Below are 17924 nucleotides of genomic sequence, written 5' to 3' on the forward strand. Positions count from 1 at the left end.
TTTTTCCTCTTTTTTTTTTTTTTTTTGCTTGTTCTTTTGGAGTTTTGTATGTTTAGATTGTTTAATGCTTCTGTCTTTGGACGTACTAGATGAGCCGGTTTATATAGTAATGTGTGCCGGTTGTTTCCATGCCATTTATTCTCGATGACGAAAGAGAAGTAGTAATTTACTCGTTTGCTTCCGGTGTGAAACGAGAAAATAAAGTAATTAATAGTTCAAAAATAGTAATGAGAGAATTATATATGAAAATCACCTAGATTTTTTATTAATTATATATGATATTTTTATTAAATCACCTAGATTTTTTATTAAATCACCTAACTTCATGGACTTTTGAGATTTATATAATCAACCTTTGATAAGTTATTTAAATATATTTTCCTTGCATTTGGTAGTTTGGAGTTCTGGCTTTAGCGGATGAGTACACGTGCATGGAATTGTTCACTGCCCTGATGGAACAATATTCTCAATTATTCGGTTTCCTTATATTTATTTTGTTTGCTCATAGTTTATATGTTATATCGATAATAACCTCACCAACTGATTATATTCTTAAGGCGTTTCAGTTAGTCAACTGTCAAAATGTCTTAATTTTGTATTACATTATATTGTAACAATCACTATATATTATTTCTTCTATACAAAATATATGATGTCTAAATGAAAATTTGTATGTTTTAGAAAAGAATCTATGGTATGTTTCTAGATTTTATTTCAGTATATTTATTTAAAACAACGTTCATTTAACAAATTTGATGGAAAAACAGTTTTATCATGTTAATTATCTCCGAGTTTTCAGAATATAAATATAGTTACGTAAACATTCGAGTTTTTAGATTTGAAAAAGGCTATATATATATTTCGAAACTAACATTTATATTATCGTTTAAATGCATTCCTCATGCCGTTTGCCGAGCGGTCGCGAAGTCAACCCCATGCGTCTTCTATAGTTCTGCATTAGGTCAACTTTCACAAACGTTTACAATCTTGTACACTATTTAAGTTTAAGCTGTAGAGTTAGGTTAATACTTTATAGGATTGCTACGAGCACAACATCACACGTGACGAGCTCGTGCTCGGTGTATGGTTGCAATCCAGTCACCAAAAACACTACATATCGTACATATGTCATTATCAATTAATATAGTTACTTCTATGTGTCTATCTATATATGAATAACCATATATAACTGATATAAGTGATTTGTCAGCTGTCAAAAAAAAAAGAAGAAGGTGGTTTTTCATTTTTGAATTGAATTTCTTCATGGTTTAATAAGCATAAAACACTTTAAGTTTTTTCTGAAAGGGTAATTAGTGACAAATCGAATTTCATGAAGTGGGGTATACAGTAAATGTTTATTTCAATCAATGTTTTCATGTATTAATACGAATTCTTTTTTTTCATGTCGTTCTGAAAGAATCTATTTTGCATTGTTATATAGAAGAAGGAATAATTAATCAGATTGTTTGTCATGAAAGTAATCATCATCAGAATCATAATTAAACATAATAGTTGACAAAGAAAAATCATAGAAAAAGATAATTCTTTACATTGTCCAGTATATTCAATACTGTCCATGCCGAGTATGTACCCAATATTCCACGGCATGCCTCATTACTTAGTCAACTTCGGTTAGAATTTTCACATTTTTATTTTATTTTTTAAAGAATGAATAATAAATATGCATCAAATTTGATTTACAGTACTGTATTATTAATTTGTACGATTTAGTTCCCACGTTTTCATATGGTTTGGTCGAGCACGAAACAAAAACGTGCCAAACGCATACTCCACCGACGTGACAAAATGGTTATGTGTCGATTCGTAAACTTTCAAAACCAGATATTAAAAGTGTGTATGATTTGACAACCATAATGCTAAAACTACATTAAGCCTCATTTGATATGCTTCAACTATTTTTATTGATTTAAGTATACTCTTAAGCTAATAAATTTAAATCTTTGGAAAGAAACAGTTCACCTTGTTTCAAGATATTCAAAATTTACAAGTACTGTATTTGATATGACTAGTTGTATGGAATCAAACCTGTATGGATTTTTTGTTAACAAATTAAGTCCTTAACTGTATATACAGTTCCAGCGGAAAACTGAGATGGAATGAAATAGGGATACCTACAAATCTGTGTGCTAGTTTGAGCAATTCCATACGTACAAATTTATGTGTTTCTTTTTTGAATTTGTTATTATTGGTTTAATTATTTTAATGTACTTTTAGATACGAGTTCTTAATGTTAAAATGTTGATATTAATATGTTGTAGTTTAAATCAAACCATTTTAAGAGTATTTTGAAATTGCCATATCCGTGTAACTATAGTTTCAGACCTATCTTTTTCTCTTTTATAACTAACATGGACTATCAACAAACCTCAATAATTAATACATGCCATTCCAAAGAAGAAAGTAAACATCACATTCTTATTAACAATGTTACATTGCCATAAATAAAGATTCTTTCAAACTCTAACAATGCCATATATTGCCATGTGAATATATATCAGTATACAAATTAAAATAATGTATCAAACTTTAAAGAACCCTCAAATGTACAAAGGTGAAACTTAGAAAGTAACAACAAATAAATTAAATAATTTATTAATTGTGTTGAAAGAGTGTCTAAGCCCACAAGGCAACGACCGACATTACGGCGCAGCCGAGCAAAGCCGCCACGAAGCACTTGATCTGGAGTTTGACGCTGCCTTGGAGCATTGATCCCATGAACTCGGTAGCTAGAAGGTCGACGAGGGCCATGTAGATGAGCATCCCGGCCGAACAAGCATTTAACAGTCCAATCGTAACTAATGCGGTTGGACTGTTATCTCTATAGATATTCGACAATGCGATTCCAAGAAAGATACCACAAGGTGTTGTTCCAGCGAAAAGTAATGCCATCAAGATCTTCTTCACAGTTGTAAAATCTGCCTGTTTACATAAATTAAATACATACAAACGTAAATTTTTAATTGATATAAACTATATACTATATATAATAAGTGTATGTGGTTCAAAAGAGAGAATATTTTTTTACATAATAAATGTATATATGTACATGTACCTGGAGGATGCAGCCACCAAGACCCATTCCTTCGAACAAGTGATGGAAGCACAGAGCTATGATGAGTCCTTTAATGGTACATGCATCATTAGTTGCTCCTAGAGATAGTCCAATGACAACCGAATGAAATAAAATCCCAAGCTCCAATACCTATTCATAAAGTTCAAGTTAGCTTAAAGATGGAAATATAAATCAATGTATGATTTGAATTAAAATACTACGTTGAATTCAAGACCGTTTAATCTTATTTTGGAAATGCACTAACCATGGCAATAACACGGTACCGCAAAAGTTGTCCATCATCTTTAGTTGCTAGCACTACACCATGACCGTGACTGTGATTGTGGCCTACAATTCGAATTGCCTTCTCTTGATCAATGTCATACTCGTCAGGCACTGGTCCAACTGTGTTCTTACCAGTATAGAGGCTGGTGGTAATAGAGTCAATGGCTAGAGTGACTAGACCGGACAACATAGCGACAAAACCCGCGAAAGGGAACCTATGCCACGGATAATCGCTAAGACATTCCGATGACAACATCTCGAAAGAGTCAGGCAAGACATGCATGAAACCGGTTCCAAGGATGATTCCGGAAGAAAAACATTTTACAATCATGAAACCATTGCCATCGGGACGGAGGAACGAAATGTAACGGCTGAAAAGAGGTGACGCTACGCCTATCAAGCTTGTCGTAAGGATGGCTACAATGGCTACGATTTTGAGTGGGAATGCCTTAGCTTTATCGACGCACGGATTGTCCGACCCGCTGTCGCAACCTTCCGGGGAGGTTGAGATCGCCGGAGATACGGTAAAGGTGAACAGGATTAGGAGAATGTAGACGAGCTTCATGACTAGTTTGGTAGTAGCCATTAGTATATAAGATTTAATTTTTTATAATAATGTATGATGTGTGATGAGATCAATGTTTTGTGTTTTGGTTTGGGTTATATAGAAGATTTGCCGGCTTCGTCTCGGTGCTGATTTGGAAGGTCAATGTATAAACTAATGGACTAAATCAATAGAAAAAAGGATAGCACTAGAGAATCGGAATCCTGATTTTATTGATTGTATGTATGTATGTACATTATCAGATAGAAAAGTTTCGAATTGTATTATCTTATCTTTGTTTAATCATCGGGTGGACCGGTGGAAGAAGCCTGGAAGGTGCGGATCATGCCAAACGAATGAACGATACATGACGTTTCGTATTATTTTACTGTAAAAAAAAAAACAAATCGAACTAGCTTTGAAATGCATTGGTTCATCATTTGTCGCTAATTCCTACTACAAAATTTGTTTATGGTTTTTGTTATTACTAAATTAGGAATCACTAATAGAATATATCTATCTGAGCAGCTCATCTATTGATATTGGGCCACATTGGTTTGTCTCAGTAGGCCCATATATTGCATCTTTCACATGGCACCACCCTCAGAAGAAAATTGCTTGCACATTGAAAAGTAGAAAATGATAGAGATTGATTACTCTAGTTTCAGAATTTCTCTTTTGTTCTATTTATTTAGTTGATTATATAGTAAAAAAAATACATAGTTTTGTTAATTTGCCTTGGTTAAATAGTGTTTCTTCATAGGCCACCACAACACAACACTGCTATAAAGCTAAGTCTCACAATTCCCATTTGAATTTTAAAGTTTAAAATAATTAAGCTAATGATTGCTGTCTCCATTTTCAAACTTGTTTGCTGCCACAAGTGTCCTTTAGTGTCTTCTCTAGCAGCAAATATAATTATTTTTAAAATTTTCATTTTTGTACTTCCTTTTGCTTATCTTTATTGAAAGGAATATAACTATTGGATGATAAAAGACAGAAAAGGAATAAAAATAAATAAAAGGAAGTTACTACAGCTTTTTTTGTTCTATTTCTCTAATGAGAGGAGACAAAGCCCATGTGCTTACTTTGATATCTTAAGCTATAATTCTTCATGCTCAGAGACTTCTAATCCAATTCGATTAGAGAGGTTCAATTATTAAAATTCCTAATTATATACTTTAATAAATAAAATACTTATTGGATTAAGAGATACTTCATTGTGGAAAAAATGTAAAAACTTACAACACAGTGCGAGAATGACAGCAAAGTGAAGCCAAAACTCAGAAAAAAAATAAAAATAAAAATTAAAAAAGAGAGAATAAAGAAACAAACAAAAAAAGCAAAACTTTTCTCTTACGCCATTCGAAGAAGGAGAGAACAAAAACTCAGAAAACAACCGATGATTCTTCTTCTTCTTCTTCTTCTTCTTCTCTTTCTCTCCACAAATCTCAGTTGAAAAATCCAAAACAATGCAAAAAAAGTAAACTTTGCTTTCTTTTTTTTTTTCGTCGAGAAAATAAAAACTGAGATTTTAAAGATGTTAGCTTATTAGTGTTTTCGAAGTGTGAATATCCCTCCACTGGTAAGAAACCTTCTGGGTTTTTAATGTTCTTGGTCAATGATTTACTTTCATTTCAACCGATCTTGTTTTATTAGTAAATCTTCTAAATTAAATTAGCTTTTTTTTTTTTTTTTTTTTTTTTGGTTTCTCTCTTAAAAACGTATGTAATAATTGAGAGAGGGTCTGGTTGGTGTTAGTGGGTCAACTACAAATCGAGCTGTTTCTTTTATAATTTTCTCTGATTTATGCTGATCTGTTGATGTAAAACTTCGTTAAGATTAGCTGTTTTAGTGATCTGTTCATTCTTTTATCTTCTCCTTTCGTTTCTCTGTATATGGTAGAATTGAGATTAGATGATACAGATCCGATTTGGGTTTCTTTTAGTTTGTTGCTAAGTTAAGAAAGTTTCTACCTTTTTGTAGTTTAGTTGGGGTTGTTTTCCAAACATGGAAGATCAAGAAGTTTCCTGTGAATGTGAGGAGCTTCTTCCATTGAATCACTTAGGAGATGAGGAGGAGTTTAGAAGCTGTTGTGGTGATGAAGAGGTTTGGTTGAAGGAGAGTGATGATGACTCAGGTAAAGTAGCAGAAGAGGAGAAAGAGAAAAAAGATGAACTTGATGATGATTTCTCTGTTAAGGTGTTCTTTAAAGGAGTTTCGATATCCGAAAGAGGAGATTCGGGTTCTGGTTATTCGGGAATTGGTGTTGTGTTGGAGGGAAGAGGAGATTTTGAGTTGATTCAGGTTCAGAAGAAGTTGGAGTTTTATGTTGAAGAGTCTGTAGCTAACTATTTAGCTTTGATGGATGGTCTTGAAGTAGCTTTAAAGAATAATTTACGCTCTGTGGTTGCTGTAACCGACTCCGAATTGCTCTTGAATCAGGTAAAGTCTTCTCTTTTTTAGCTTGTTAAAGAGACTTGCTTTTAAATCAAATGGTTTCGTACCTCTTTGTAGGTTTGAGCTCATGTTTTTATATGAATTTGCTTTGCAGATAACTCGTGAGGAGCAGCTCGAGATCCCTCTTCTGGTAGCTCTGAGAGAAAGGGTAATGGAGAAAACAAGTAACCTTGATGGGTTTGTTCTAAAGCTTGCTCCTTTCTGTGATCTTGATGATGCTCTAAGCTTGGCTCAAGTGGCGGTAGGAATCGTTTCTTGTAACCTCGATGAGGATAAACCAACTGAGAACTGCTCGATCTGCTGTGAAGACCGTCAGTCTGAGATGATGCTAACATTGAAGTGCACTCACAAATTCTGTTCCCATTGCATGAAAACTTTTGTCGAAGGGAAAGTACAGTCTTCAGAAGTTCCCATCAGGTGTCCTCAAGTGCAATGCAAGCATTATCTCTCAGTCACGGAATGCAAATCGTTTCTGCCAGTCGCTACTTTCAAACTATTCGAAGAAGCAAACGTGCGTAGTAAGAACAATGGCAAGATTTACTGCCCATATCCCAATTGCTCTTTTCTGTTAGACCCGCAAGAATTTCCATCATCAGGAAGGGCAAGCTCAAGCTCGTCTTCTCATGAGTCAGAGAATAGCTGCTGTGTGGAGTGTCCGGTCTGTGAGAGGTTTGTGTGTGTGGACTGTGGTGTTCCTTGGCATGCGTCTATGAGCTGTGAAGAGTTTCAGATTCTTCCGGTTGATGAAAGATATCCAGATGATATAACATTGCATCGCTTGGCGAGGTATAAGAGGTGGAGACGGTGTCAGCAATGCCGTATAATGATCGAGCTTGCTCAAGGCTGCAACCACATGACTTGCCGGTATGACACACATATATATCTATAGCTACATATTTTTTCCGTATCTACTACACATATTTGAACCTCCAAAGTTAGGTTCTTTGCTTTGTGATTCTTACTCATGCAAATGTCAAAAACTCTCTGTGTTATTCGCAGGTGCGGGCACGAGTTTTGCTACTCGTGTGGAGCAGAGTACAGAGAAGGGCAACAGACTTGCACATGCGCTTTTTGGGACGATGACGAAGATCAAGAAAACTCAGTAGAGGAAAACACAATCCAAGAAGTTGAGCAATGGCCTTGGGACACATTTAGCACAATTCCAACTGTAATGGACGCTTACTCTGAGCAAGAAAGATCTCAGCTTGCTCTGATCCAAAGGTTCTTAGCAGGTGGAGGTTTTAGTCTCAGTGATCACCATACTTCTTATCAGTCCCCACCTCCCTGTACAGAGTCATCGTATGTTGAAGCCGCAATGAAAGATCTTCATCAGCTTCCTTGGCTTGAGAGGTTTGTGTCTGTTATAAGTGATGATTACTATGAAGAGTATAATAGCCAGTGAAAGGAGTAGAACGGGTAATTTAATAGCTTTGAGGATTCGGTTTGGTTTGGTTCTGAGAGGCCAAACGAGAGTATCTCGCTCTCGAAAGAAATTGTTGGGAGGGGGGTTTTAGATTCTTGATGAACTCAAAAAAAAACAAATTGTGATGAAACTATTTGCAATTATAAAGGAAAGAGTTTGATCATCCTACAAATCCTGCAAGAAAGGTTAACGACTTAACGTCCTGACGGACTTTTATGTTCATATTTTTGGTGTTATGTCGTTTAACGTAAAGGCTAATTAAAAACACTTAAAGCCTACGAAATCAGGTTTGTGAACCGTTCACGAGTGGGTGTGTTAGTGAAGAAGAGAAGACAGAGTGCAGTTCTTTAGAACTCAAATATAAAATGATATTACCACATATAAAGTGAACTCAAACAGTAGCAACAAGAAGTTTTCGGAATGGAGATGACTTGGGGACTGTAAGTACAACGTCACACCATATAACCTTCCCACGAATCTCTTGCCCGTTGTGTCTTTCAAGTACGATCTCAGCAGTCAGCACACCAAATCATCTTCTTCTTAGTAGAATCACCACTGGAACGCACATCCTCCTCCCAGCAGACCACAATCTTTCTACCATATACTACACCGATTAATTAAAATATGTTATTTACTAAATCGTGTTTGTTTCTTTCCTCGGTAGCTAAATTTGATAATAATATGTTTTCTAAAAATGTAATAAAATTTAACATACGAAAAAAAGTTGTATTTAATAGAAATCCATTAAATAATCTATGTACCAATAAACATATCAATAAACATATTACTACTAGCAGAAAAAAAGTTGTATTTAATAGAAATCCATCACAAAAATTACTACTAGCAGAACTTATCAATAAACATATAAATCTAAAACAGTTGTCTTTGAAAAATTAATCAAAATGAACTTGGTTATCATCATATATACCAAGTAACTAAAGTTGAAGTGTGATATATTCAATTACTATACATGTTCTTCTAATAGAATACAGCAAACTTCAAATAGACTTTTTTTTTTTTTTGGTCTTCAAATTGTAGAGGGGCCTACTTATTTGGTGGGTTGCCGCATTATTTCCCCCTCTATTCTCACCATTCTCACTTTTCCAACACAGACTTTTAGCCTTTGAAAATAACAACACAAAAAGTTAATTCTTAATTTAACTACATGAACTTATGTTTTTATCCTAATTCATACACCTCCAATTGAAATCGATAATCCCAACTGCTAAACCCGATCAAACCACAAAATCGCGTTTAACCCAATCACAATCACGTTTACCCGTTTAATCCAAATAACCCGACAAATAAGACGACATCGATTCTCTTCTTCTTCTTAAACAAATGATAGGTTAGGTATTGGAAGAACATTCTTCACCGGTTTTGAATTCAAAGAAGTTGTGTTACATTATGCATTGAGGAAGAAGAAGAAGAAGAAGAAGAGAAAAGATGTCGTCTTATTTGTCGGGTTATTTGGATTAAACGGATAAACGTGATTGTGATTGGGTTAAACGCAATTTTGTGGTTTGATCGGGTTTAGCAGCTGGGATTATCGATTTCAATTGGAGGTGTATGAATTAGGATAAAAACATAAGTTCATGTAGCTAAATTAAGAATTAATTTTTTTGTGTTGTTATTTTCAGAAGCTAAAAGTCTGTGTTGGAAAAGTGAGAATGGTGAGAGTGAAGGGGGAATAACGAGGCAACCCTAGTACTTATCAATCTACTTTTCAATTTGTGTATATTTTTCAAAGCTGACGTANGAGAGGTTTGTGTCTGTTATAAGTGATGATTACTATGAAGAGTATAATAGCCAGTGAAAGGAGTAGAACGGGTAATTTAATAGCTTTGAGGATTCGGTTTGGTTTGGTTCTGAGAGGCCAAACGAGAGTATCTCGCTCTCGAAAGAAATTGTTGGGAGGGGGGTTTTAGATTCTTGATGAACTCAAAAAAAAACAAATTGTGATGAAACTATTTGCAATTATAAAGGAAAGAGTTTGATCATCCTACAAATCCTGCAAGAAAGGTTAACGACTTAACGTCCTGACGGACTTTTATGTTCATATTTTTGGTGTTATGTCGTTTAACGTAAAGGCTAATTAAAAACACTTAAAGCCTACGAAATCAGGTTTGTGAACCGTTCACGAGTGGGTGTGTTAGTGAAGAAGAGAAGACAGAGTGCAGTTCTTTAGAACTCAAATATAAAATGATATTACCACATATAAAGTGAACTCAAACAGTAGCAACAAGAAGTTTTCGGAATGGAGATGACTTGGGGACTGTAAGTACAACGTCACACCATATAACCTTCCCACGAATCTCTTGCCCGTTGTGTCTTTCAAGTACGATCTCAGCAGTCAGCACACCAAATCATCTTCTTCTTAGTAGAATCACCACTGGAACGCACATCCTCCTCCCAGCAGACCACAATCTTTCTACCATATACTACACCGATTAATTAAAATATGTTATTTACTAAATCGTGTTTGTTTCTTTCCTCGGTAGCTAAATTTGATAATAATATGTTTTCTAAAAATGTAATAAAATTTAACATACGAAAAAAAGTTGTATTTAATAGAAATCCATTAAATAATCTATGTACCAATAAACATATCAATAAACATATTACTACTAGCAGAAAAAAAGTTGTATTTAATAGAAATCCATCACAAAAATTACTACTAGCAGAACTTATCAATAAACATATAAATCTAAAACAGTTGTCTTTGAAAAATTAATCAAAATGAACTTGGTTATCATCATATATACCAAGTAACTAAAGTTGAAGTGTGATATATTCAATTACTATACATGTTCTTCTAATAGAATACAGCAAACTTCAAATAGACTTTTTTTTTTTTTTGGTCTTCAAATTGTAGAGGGGCCTACTTATTTGGTGGGTTGCCGCATTATTTCCCCCTCTATTCTCACCATTCTCACTTTTCCAACACAGACTTTTAGCCTTTGAAAATAACAACACAAAAAGTTAATTCTTAATTTAACTACATGAACTTATGTTTTTATCCTAATTCATACACCTCCAATTGAAATCGATAATCCCAACTGCTAAACCCGATCAAACCACAAAATCGCGTTTAACCCAATCACAATCACGTTTACCCGTTTAATCCAAATAACCCGACAAATAAGACGACATCGATTCTCTTCTTCTTCTTAAACAAATGATAGGTTAGGTATTGGAAGAACATTCTTCACCGGTTTTGAATTCAAAGAAGTTGTGTTACATTATGCATTGAGGAAGAAGAAGAAGAAGAAGAAGAGAAAAGATGTCGTCTTATTTGTCGGGTTATTTGGATTAAACGGATAAACGTGATTGTGATTGGGTTAAACGCAATTTTGTGGTTTGATCGGGTTTAGCAGCTGGGATTATCGATTTCAATTGGAGGTGTATGAATTAGGATAAAAACATAAGTTCATGTAGCTAAATTAAGAATTAATTTTTTTGTGTTGTTATTTTCAGAAGCTAAAAGTCTGTGTTGGAAAAGTGAGAATGGTGAGAGTGAAGGGGGAATAACGAGGCAACCCTAGTACTTATCAATCTACTTTTCAATTTGTGTATATTTTTCAAAGCTGACGTAACTTTAAGACGCCATCGACCCACTTCACCCCAACTCAAGTCGTCCTCAACTGCTGACGACACTGCTTACGGTTTTTGTATCGTCATGAAAATTTAGAGAGATGAATTTGGCTCTTTTGTGAAATTGTTATCCAAAGTCTTTTACTATTTTATTTGGTCTTTCTTTTTGTCCAAAAAAAAAAAAAAAAAAAAATTGGTCTTTGTTTAGGCTCTCTTCATGATCTTCCAAACAATACAATTAAATTAGTAATTTGACACGTTGTATAATCAAGAAATTAGTGAGTTCTTGTTTTGTTTTGTTCTTCTTAACATAGAGAGACAGAGACCAGTCAGTCTTGTTATTTCTCACCTTTAGCTTTAGAGATAAACTCTGATTTGTTCTCCTATCTGTTCTGAGATCGTCTTCTTCTTATTCTCAAGATATCAAGCTATGATTTTGAAGACTACCCATTTATTCAGCTCTTTCCCTTATGTTTCAAGATTCAATTAGGTTGTTTTTTTCTCTCTTTCTCATCCGCCATTTTCGTTGACTTTATGAAGCATTTCTCAAAGGTGGTCTTTTTTTCTTTCTCAGTTTGACTCTGTTCTTCACATTGATTCATTGGAAACATTGAATTCGTAAAGTTCGGATCTTTTCTTCAGGGCTTGATTAGTTTCATCTATGATCTTGTCTGTATTGTTCATACCTCAAAAAAAAAACCACAGACACGTTTTGATCCAATTACTGTTCGATTGATTCTTGTCATTGGGTTTAGATTTAGGGGTTTTGTATCCCTGAGGGTTTGAAGGTTAAAAAAGAGACTTTGAGTGATATATTCTGGAGGGGAAGACAATGGCTGCAACTGCAATGGAGCCATCTTCATCTATAAGTTTCACATCTTCTCACTTATCCAATGCTCTTCCTCTTGTTACAACAAATCATCACGCAGCTGCTAATCTTGAAGCTGTGAGTTTAATCAAGCTCAGCTCTAACTTGGAGCAGCTTCTCACTAACCCTGATTGTGATTATACTGACGCAGAGATCATCATTGAAGAAGAAGCTAACCCTGTGAGTGTTCATAGATGCCTTTTAGCTGCTAGGAGCAAGTTTTTTCTTGATCTGTTCAAGAAAGATAAAGAGAGTAGTGGAAAGAGTGAGAAGAAACCAAAGTATCAGATGAAAGATCTGTTGCCTTATGGAAATGTGGGACGCGAGGCGTTTCTGCATTTCTTGAACTATATCTATACCGGGAGGTTGAAGTCTTTTCCTGTCGAGGTTTCCACTTGTGTTGATACAGTTTGTGCTCATGATTCTTGTAAACCCGCCATTGATTTTGCTGTTGAGTTGATGTATGCTTCGTATGTGTTTCAAATGCCAGAGCTGGTTTCATCGTTGCAGGTCTGAGATCCTTTGGTTTTGATATATATATATCTGTTATTTGTATTCATTAAGATTCTGATGTTGTGTGTGTTTTTGTGTCTGTAGCGGAGGCTTTGTAACTATGTTGAGAAGTCACTAGTCGAGAATGTTATTCCGATTCTCTTCGTTGCGTTTCATTGTGATTTGACTCAGCTTCTTGATCAATGCATAGAGAGAGTGGCGAGATCAGATTTAGATAGATTCTGTATCGAAAAGGAGCTTCCTTCCGAAGTATCAGAAAAGATCAAACAGCTTCGACTTAAGTCCATGAACGTCTCCGAGGTGGCGGATAAATCGCTAGAGAGAACCGGGAAAGTACTCAAGGCATTAGATTCAGATGATTTGGAACTCGTGAAGCTTCTTTTGACTGAGTCAGATATAACTCTAGACCAAGCTAATGGTCTGCATTACGCAGTGGCTTACAGTGATCCGAAAGTTGTGACCGAGGTTCTTGATCTAAACATGGCTGATGTGAATTTCAGAAATTCCCGGGGGTATACGGTTCTTCATTTTGCTGCTATGCGTAGAGAGCCAACAATTATCATATCACTTATTCAAAAAGGAGCTAATGCTTCGGATTTCACGTTTGATGGACGCAGTGCTGTTAATATATGTAGGAGACTCACTATGCCAAAAGATTATCATACCAAAAACTCAAGGAAAGAACCTAGTAAAGACCGCTTATGCATCGATATCTTGGAAAGGGAAATTAGAAGGAATCCGTTGGTTAGTGGGGATACACCTACTTGTTCCCATTCGATGCCCGAGGATCTCCAAATGAGGTTGTTATATTTAGAAAAGCGAGGTATTGACCCACTTCGATATATATATCTCATAGCTTAAGGTTTGATGAATGGTTATTAACATTCTTGTATGTGTTATTATTGCAGTGGGACTTGCTCAGTTGTTCTTCCCAGCAGAAGCTGATGTGGCTATGGACTTTGCTAATGTTGAAGGGACAAGCGAGTGCACAGGTCTTGTTTTTCCACCTCCATCAAATGTTACAACTGGAAACTTGGGTCAAGTTGATTTAAATGAAACGCCTTATGTCCAAACGAAAAGAATGCTTACACGTATGGAAGCACTCATGAAAACAGGTAAATGCTTATTAAGGAACTTTTACTTTCAAGTTCCCTTCAACTCATATCCTGACTGATTCAAAACCGTTCAACAACGCAGTTGAGACAGGACGGAGGTATTTCCCATCTTGTTCTGAGGTTCTGGATAAGTACATGGAAGAGTATATGGACGAAGACATCCCAGATATGTCGCATCCGGAGAAAGGCTCTGTGAAAGAGAGAAGACAGAAGAGGATGAGATATAACGAGCTGAAGAACGATGTCAAAAAAGCGTATAGCAAAGACAAGATTGCGCGGTCTTGTCTATCTGATTCATCACCAGATTCTTCTCTTAGAGAGGTCTTAGAGAACTCAACATAACCTGTCTTGTCCCATATGAAGTAATGCTACTAGAGATAGAGATAGTTTCATTGGGAAGAAATTAACTATTTTATAGGTTGATTTAGAAAAAGATTTAAGATTCAAATGCTCAAACCTTAAAACAATTATTTTAGGGGAAGAAACCTTAGTTCATCTTCTCCCACAAGGCACCCATGTTGCGATAAATCTTTCTCTTGCATTCATCTGTTCAGATTCGAACTCGGTTGTATTTTCTGATTCGACGTGTATTTTGCTTTCTGTAAGATAATGAATAGTCGCGAAGGCCTCTACGTGGCTGATGACGACGACGATGATGATGATGATGATGATGATGATGATGATGATGATGATGAAGAAGATGAAAGTGAAGATCTCGAAGACTTAAGACGCGCCTGTACTGTCTCCGATGCCAAAGGGACGCCATTGAATTCGGAGAACGATGAAGACGATGACTTGGACATCTTAGGAGAATTAAGAACCAATTAGCTCCACGGGTTGTTTAGCAGTGCCCTTGGATGATTTGGAGAGTGAAGACGAAGACTTCGAGATGATTCGGAGCATTAAAAGAGAATTGGTGTCCATGGACGAAGACGAAGATGGTGCATTTGAAGCCCTTGGCGTTATTCGTAAGCGATTCTCTGCTTATGCAAATTCCGGTGAGCTCTGATTTGTTTTTTCTGGGTGTTACCTTTGAAATGTTGACTCTGCTTTCAAATGATAAAAGATAGCTTTGCGGCTGGCAAAGATTACTTTGGTTCTCTTCCATTTCACAACTATGGAAGGTAGTTTAGGCTATAAGTAGAAGTTACACTCAGTGTGAAAGGTTTCGACTTAACGCATACATGTACTCTCCCTGATGGAATAATGTAGAAGGTCTTCTCGTAGTCTTCTTGTCTAGCTTATGTTTGATTGTTATTATGACACTTGAAGGGCCTTCCTTGTTTTGCATTAGGCTGTACATTTCAGTTCATGATGCAAGGGTTTAGGTTTGCTTGTCTTTAATCGAGTGTAGGCATAGTTGTATGCCTCTTTTCTTTGAACTATATTCGTGATTTCTTACTATTGTTCTGCAGATGTGGAAGGAAATTTCATGAATGATTCAACCCTGAAGAAGAATTAGCAGGGTCATGCCTCGGATAATGAACCTTCAACCGAAATATTGAGTAGATCTAATACTTGTGAAAAGCTTTCCAGATCAGGGGAAATCAGTTGTCACAGTGCCAGATTCAGATACTTCCGTTGAGCCTCTTGACCATTTGGTGCAGACATGCCAATCTGAAAGCTCAAGTTTCCCTGAAGCTGCAAAAGCCTTTGTTGATGCAATCCGGACGAACAGGTCATACCAGAGCCTTCTTCGAAGAAAACTGAGTAAAATAGAAGCAACAATTGAGCAGAACGAAAAACACAGGAGAAATGTTAAGATAGTTAAAAAGATTTTCAAACCTTCTTGCAAGAGAATAACTAAACAGGCCCTTTCTCAGATGAAAGATCCTCGTGTCGAATTGATCTCAACACGAAAATCAATGTACACACTTTGATCTTATTTTTCTTGCCTCTACTATGTTTTATAGTCATTATAAAGGTACTCTCCTCCTGCTCTTTGTTGTAGGATAATGATAAAATGACATCTCCGTTGATGTTAGGTCCACCGGAAAACGCATGTGTTGCAGATTATAGGATGGCACTAGAGAAATATCCAGTTTCAGAAGATCGCAGAAGTTGGACTACTAAGGAGAATGAGAATCTTGCAAAAGGTCTAAAACAACAAGTTCAAAACACACTCATTCGTGAAGCTCTTGAACAGTCCAGGTACTGCTTCTTCTTTTAAAGTACTATCACATTCTGGTGCCTAGTACTCTTTATACTTGCTGTTTATGATATATTCTTCTTTTTACTTAACAGTGACTTGGAAGGATCTACAGATGATATAAACACCATTCTTGAAGAGATGAAGAATCTTGAGAGCAATTGATTGGGAGCAGTTTAGGCAGTTTCTTGAGAGATAAACACCAGAAATGATTAGGCAGTTTCTTCCCAAAGTTAATTGGGAGCAATTGGATATCAAGAACCGTTCTGCTGCAGAATGTGAAGCCCGGTAAGTTCCTCCTCTAGTTGAACTTCTGATTGCTAAGATAAAATATCAACTTCTTATTTTGTATACCTCATTGTAGGTGGATGAGCTCGGAAGACCCATTGATAAACAATGGTCCATGGACTGTAGCAGAGGATAATCACATACGCTTAATTACACAAAACAAGGGTTTTACAGACTGGCTAGACATTGCGGTATCGCTAGGAACAAATAGGACTCCATTTCAATGTTTGGTTCGATATCAGAGAAGCTTGAATCCATACATATTGAGAAAAGAATGGACTGCAGAGGAAGATGACCAACTCCGTGCCGCAGTAGACTTGTTTGGCGAGACTGACTGGCAATCTGTAGCAAATGTCTTACAAGGAAGAACTGGACCTCAATGCTCTAATAGATCAGTGATCTTCATGTAGCTTGGTTGGAAAAAGATTCATATGTTTCTAAACAACTCATCAATTCAGATACATATTTGAATGGTGTTATCTTATTCCCTGCTTCTCTATACTTTCAGATGGAAAAAGTCACTTCACCCTAGCGGAACAAGGAACCGAAAGTGGAGCTCAGAGGAAGACAAACGTTTGAAAGTAGCTGTGACGCTCTTTGGAACTAAAAACTGGCCTAAAATTGCTCAGTTTGTTCCTGGACGGACGGGTACTCAGTGTCTAGAGAGATGGGGGAACCCTTTAGATCCCAAACTTAAATTTGGGAAGTGGACCAAGGAAGAAGATGCAAAGTTGGGAGAAGCAATGAAAGAGCATGGACATTGTTGGTCCAAAGTCGCTTCATATATGTCTTGTCGCACTGACAATCAGTGTGCGAGGAGATGGAAAAGCTTATATCCTCACCTAGCGCTTCTTAGACAAGAAGCTAGAAGGTTACAAAAAGAAACTACTATAGGTAATTTTGTTGACCGGGAATCAGAGCGTCCTGATCTTGTCGTAGGCGATTTTTTAGCACTAACCGAGATATCTCTTGAGCCAGAACGCAAAGCAAGGTAAGTTAATGAGATATTCCTTAGCTGTTGATTACACTCACAATGCTTTTGTGGATCTAAATTGACGTTTTTGTCGATGCAGACAGAAGAAGAAGGCAGATGCAGAATGCGAGGTTGAAGCAGTTTGTGCTGATACAGAGAGACAACCAAAGAAGCGGAGAAAAGGATTAGAGAGATGTATGTAGACAAGAAAATGAGACTGAAGACAATGTAAAGGAGAAGAAACGAAGACGAAAACGCACAAGTGTTGCAGAAACATCAAATAACAGCCCTGTGATAACCAACTGCCCTCAAGTCAAAATTGGTATCCAGAAGCTTAAGCTAGGAGGAAAGTGTCTGCATTAGTTCTTGCCGAGAACCAAGTTGCACCAAGTTAGGTTTTTTTGTTTGTGCTCTAGAAAATTTTGTAATATGATAGAAAAAATATATTTTCAATGATGCTAACAACAGAGAAATTGAGTACATATGCATTTTTGTAGCTAAGCTTTCAAGTTACGACATATTCTTTAGATCAAACAAGCATAGGCTAATGTCATGGATCTTGAAGCAGCATACTTAGCCTGAAAACTGGGTGGATTCTGCATACAGACATGAGTAAATTGCGTTTATTTAGTCAAGCCA

General features: G+C 36.2%; 4 protein-coding genes across 8 annotated transcripts; 3 read left to right on the forward strand and 1 right to left on the reverse strand.

Annotated features, from left to right (window-relative positions):
• Positions 2409-3956, reverse strand: LOC104723070 (fe(2+) transport protein 2). Its single transcript, XM_010441361.1, has 3 exons — positions 3339-3956; positions 3074-3223; positions 2409-2940 (listed from the first exon to the last, which is right to left on the reverse strand). The coding sequence occupies exons 1-3, from the start codon at positions 3942-3944 to the stop codon at positions 2635-2637; spliced, it is 1062 nt and encodes a 353-aa protein (XP_010439663.1). The 5' UTR covers positions 3945-3956; the 3' UTR covers positions 2409-2634.
• Positions 5201-9785, forward strand: LOC104723071 (potential E3 ubiquitin-protein ligase ariadne-1-like). Of its 3 annotated transcripts, none has more exons than XM_019233278.1 (5): positions 5201-5487; positions 5894-6347; positions 6457-7226; positions 7362-7712; positions 9550-9785. In XM_019233278.1, the coding sequence occupies exons 2-5, from the start codon at positions 5913-5915 to the stop codon at positions 9599-9601; spliced, it is 1608 nt and encodes a 535-aa protein (XP_019088823.1). In that variant the 5' UTR covers positions 5201-5487; positions 5894-5912; the 3' UTR covers positions 9602-9785. The 3 variants fall into 3 exon arrangements, with proteins under 3 accessions (XP_019088823.1, XP_010439664.1, XP_010439665.1); XM_010441362.2 differs by having other exon boundaries at positions 5202-5487; positions 5889-6347; XM_010441363.2 differs by lacking the exon at positions 9550-9785 and having other exon boundaries at positions 5202-5487; positions 5889-6347; positions 7362-7948.
• Positions 11564-15663, forward strand: LOC104723072 (regulatory protein NPR4). Of its 3 annotated transcripts, XM_019233125.1 has the most exons (7): positions 11564-11931; positions 12135-12757; positions 12845-13583; positions 13669-13875; positions 13958-14196; positions 14482-14873; positions 15291-15663. In XM_019233125.1, exons 2-6 carry the CDS (start codon positions 12212-12214, stop codon positions 14701-14703), a joined length of 1953 nt encoding a protein of 650 aa, XP_019088670.1. In that variant the 5' UTR covers positions 11564-11931; positions 12135-12211; the 3' UTR covers positions 14704-14873; positions 15291-15663. The 3 variants fall into 3 exon arrangements, with proteins under 3 accessions (XP_019088670.1, XP_019088669.1, XP_010439667.1); XM_019233124.1 differs by having other exon boundaries at positions 11564-12757; XM_010441365.2 differs by lacking the exon at positions 15291-15663 and having other exon boundaries at positions 11565-12757; positions 13958-14237; positions 14482-14572.
• On the forward strand, positions 16233-17805 carry LOC104727907 (myb-like protein L). The gene is made up of 4 exons (XM_019231842.1): positions 16233-16312; positions 16389-16718; positions 16821-17303; positions 17386-17805. The coding sequence occupies exons 1-4, from the start codon at positions 16233-16235 to the stop codon at positions 17486-17488; spliced, it is 996 nt and encodes a 331-aa protein (XP_019087387.1). The 3' UTR covers positions 17489-17805.

This window comes from Camelina sativa, chromosome 11 (genome assembly GCF_000633955.1).
Source record: "Camelina sativa cultivar DH55 chromosome 11, Cs, whole genome shotgun sequence".
In the NCBI taxonomy this organism is placed as follows: Eukaryota; Viridiplantae; Streptophyta; class Magnoliopsida; order Brassicales; family Brassicaceae; genus Camelina; species Camelina sativa.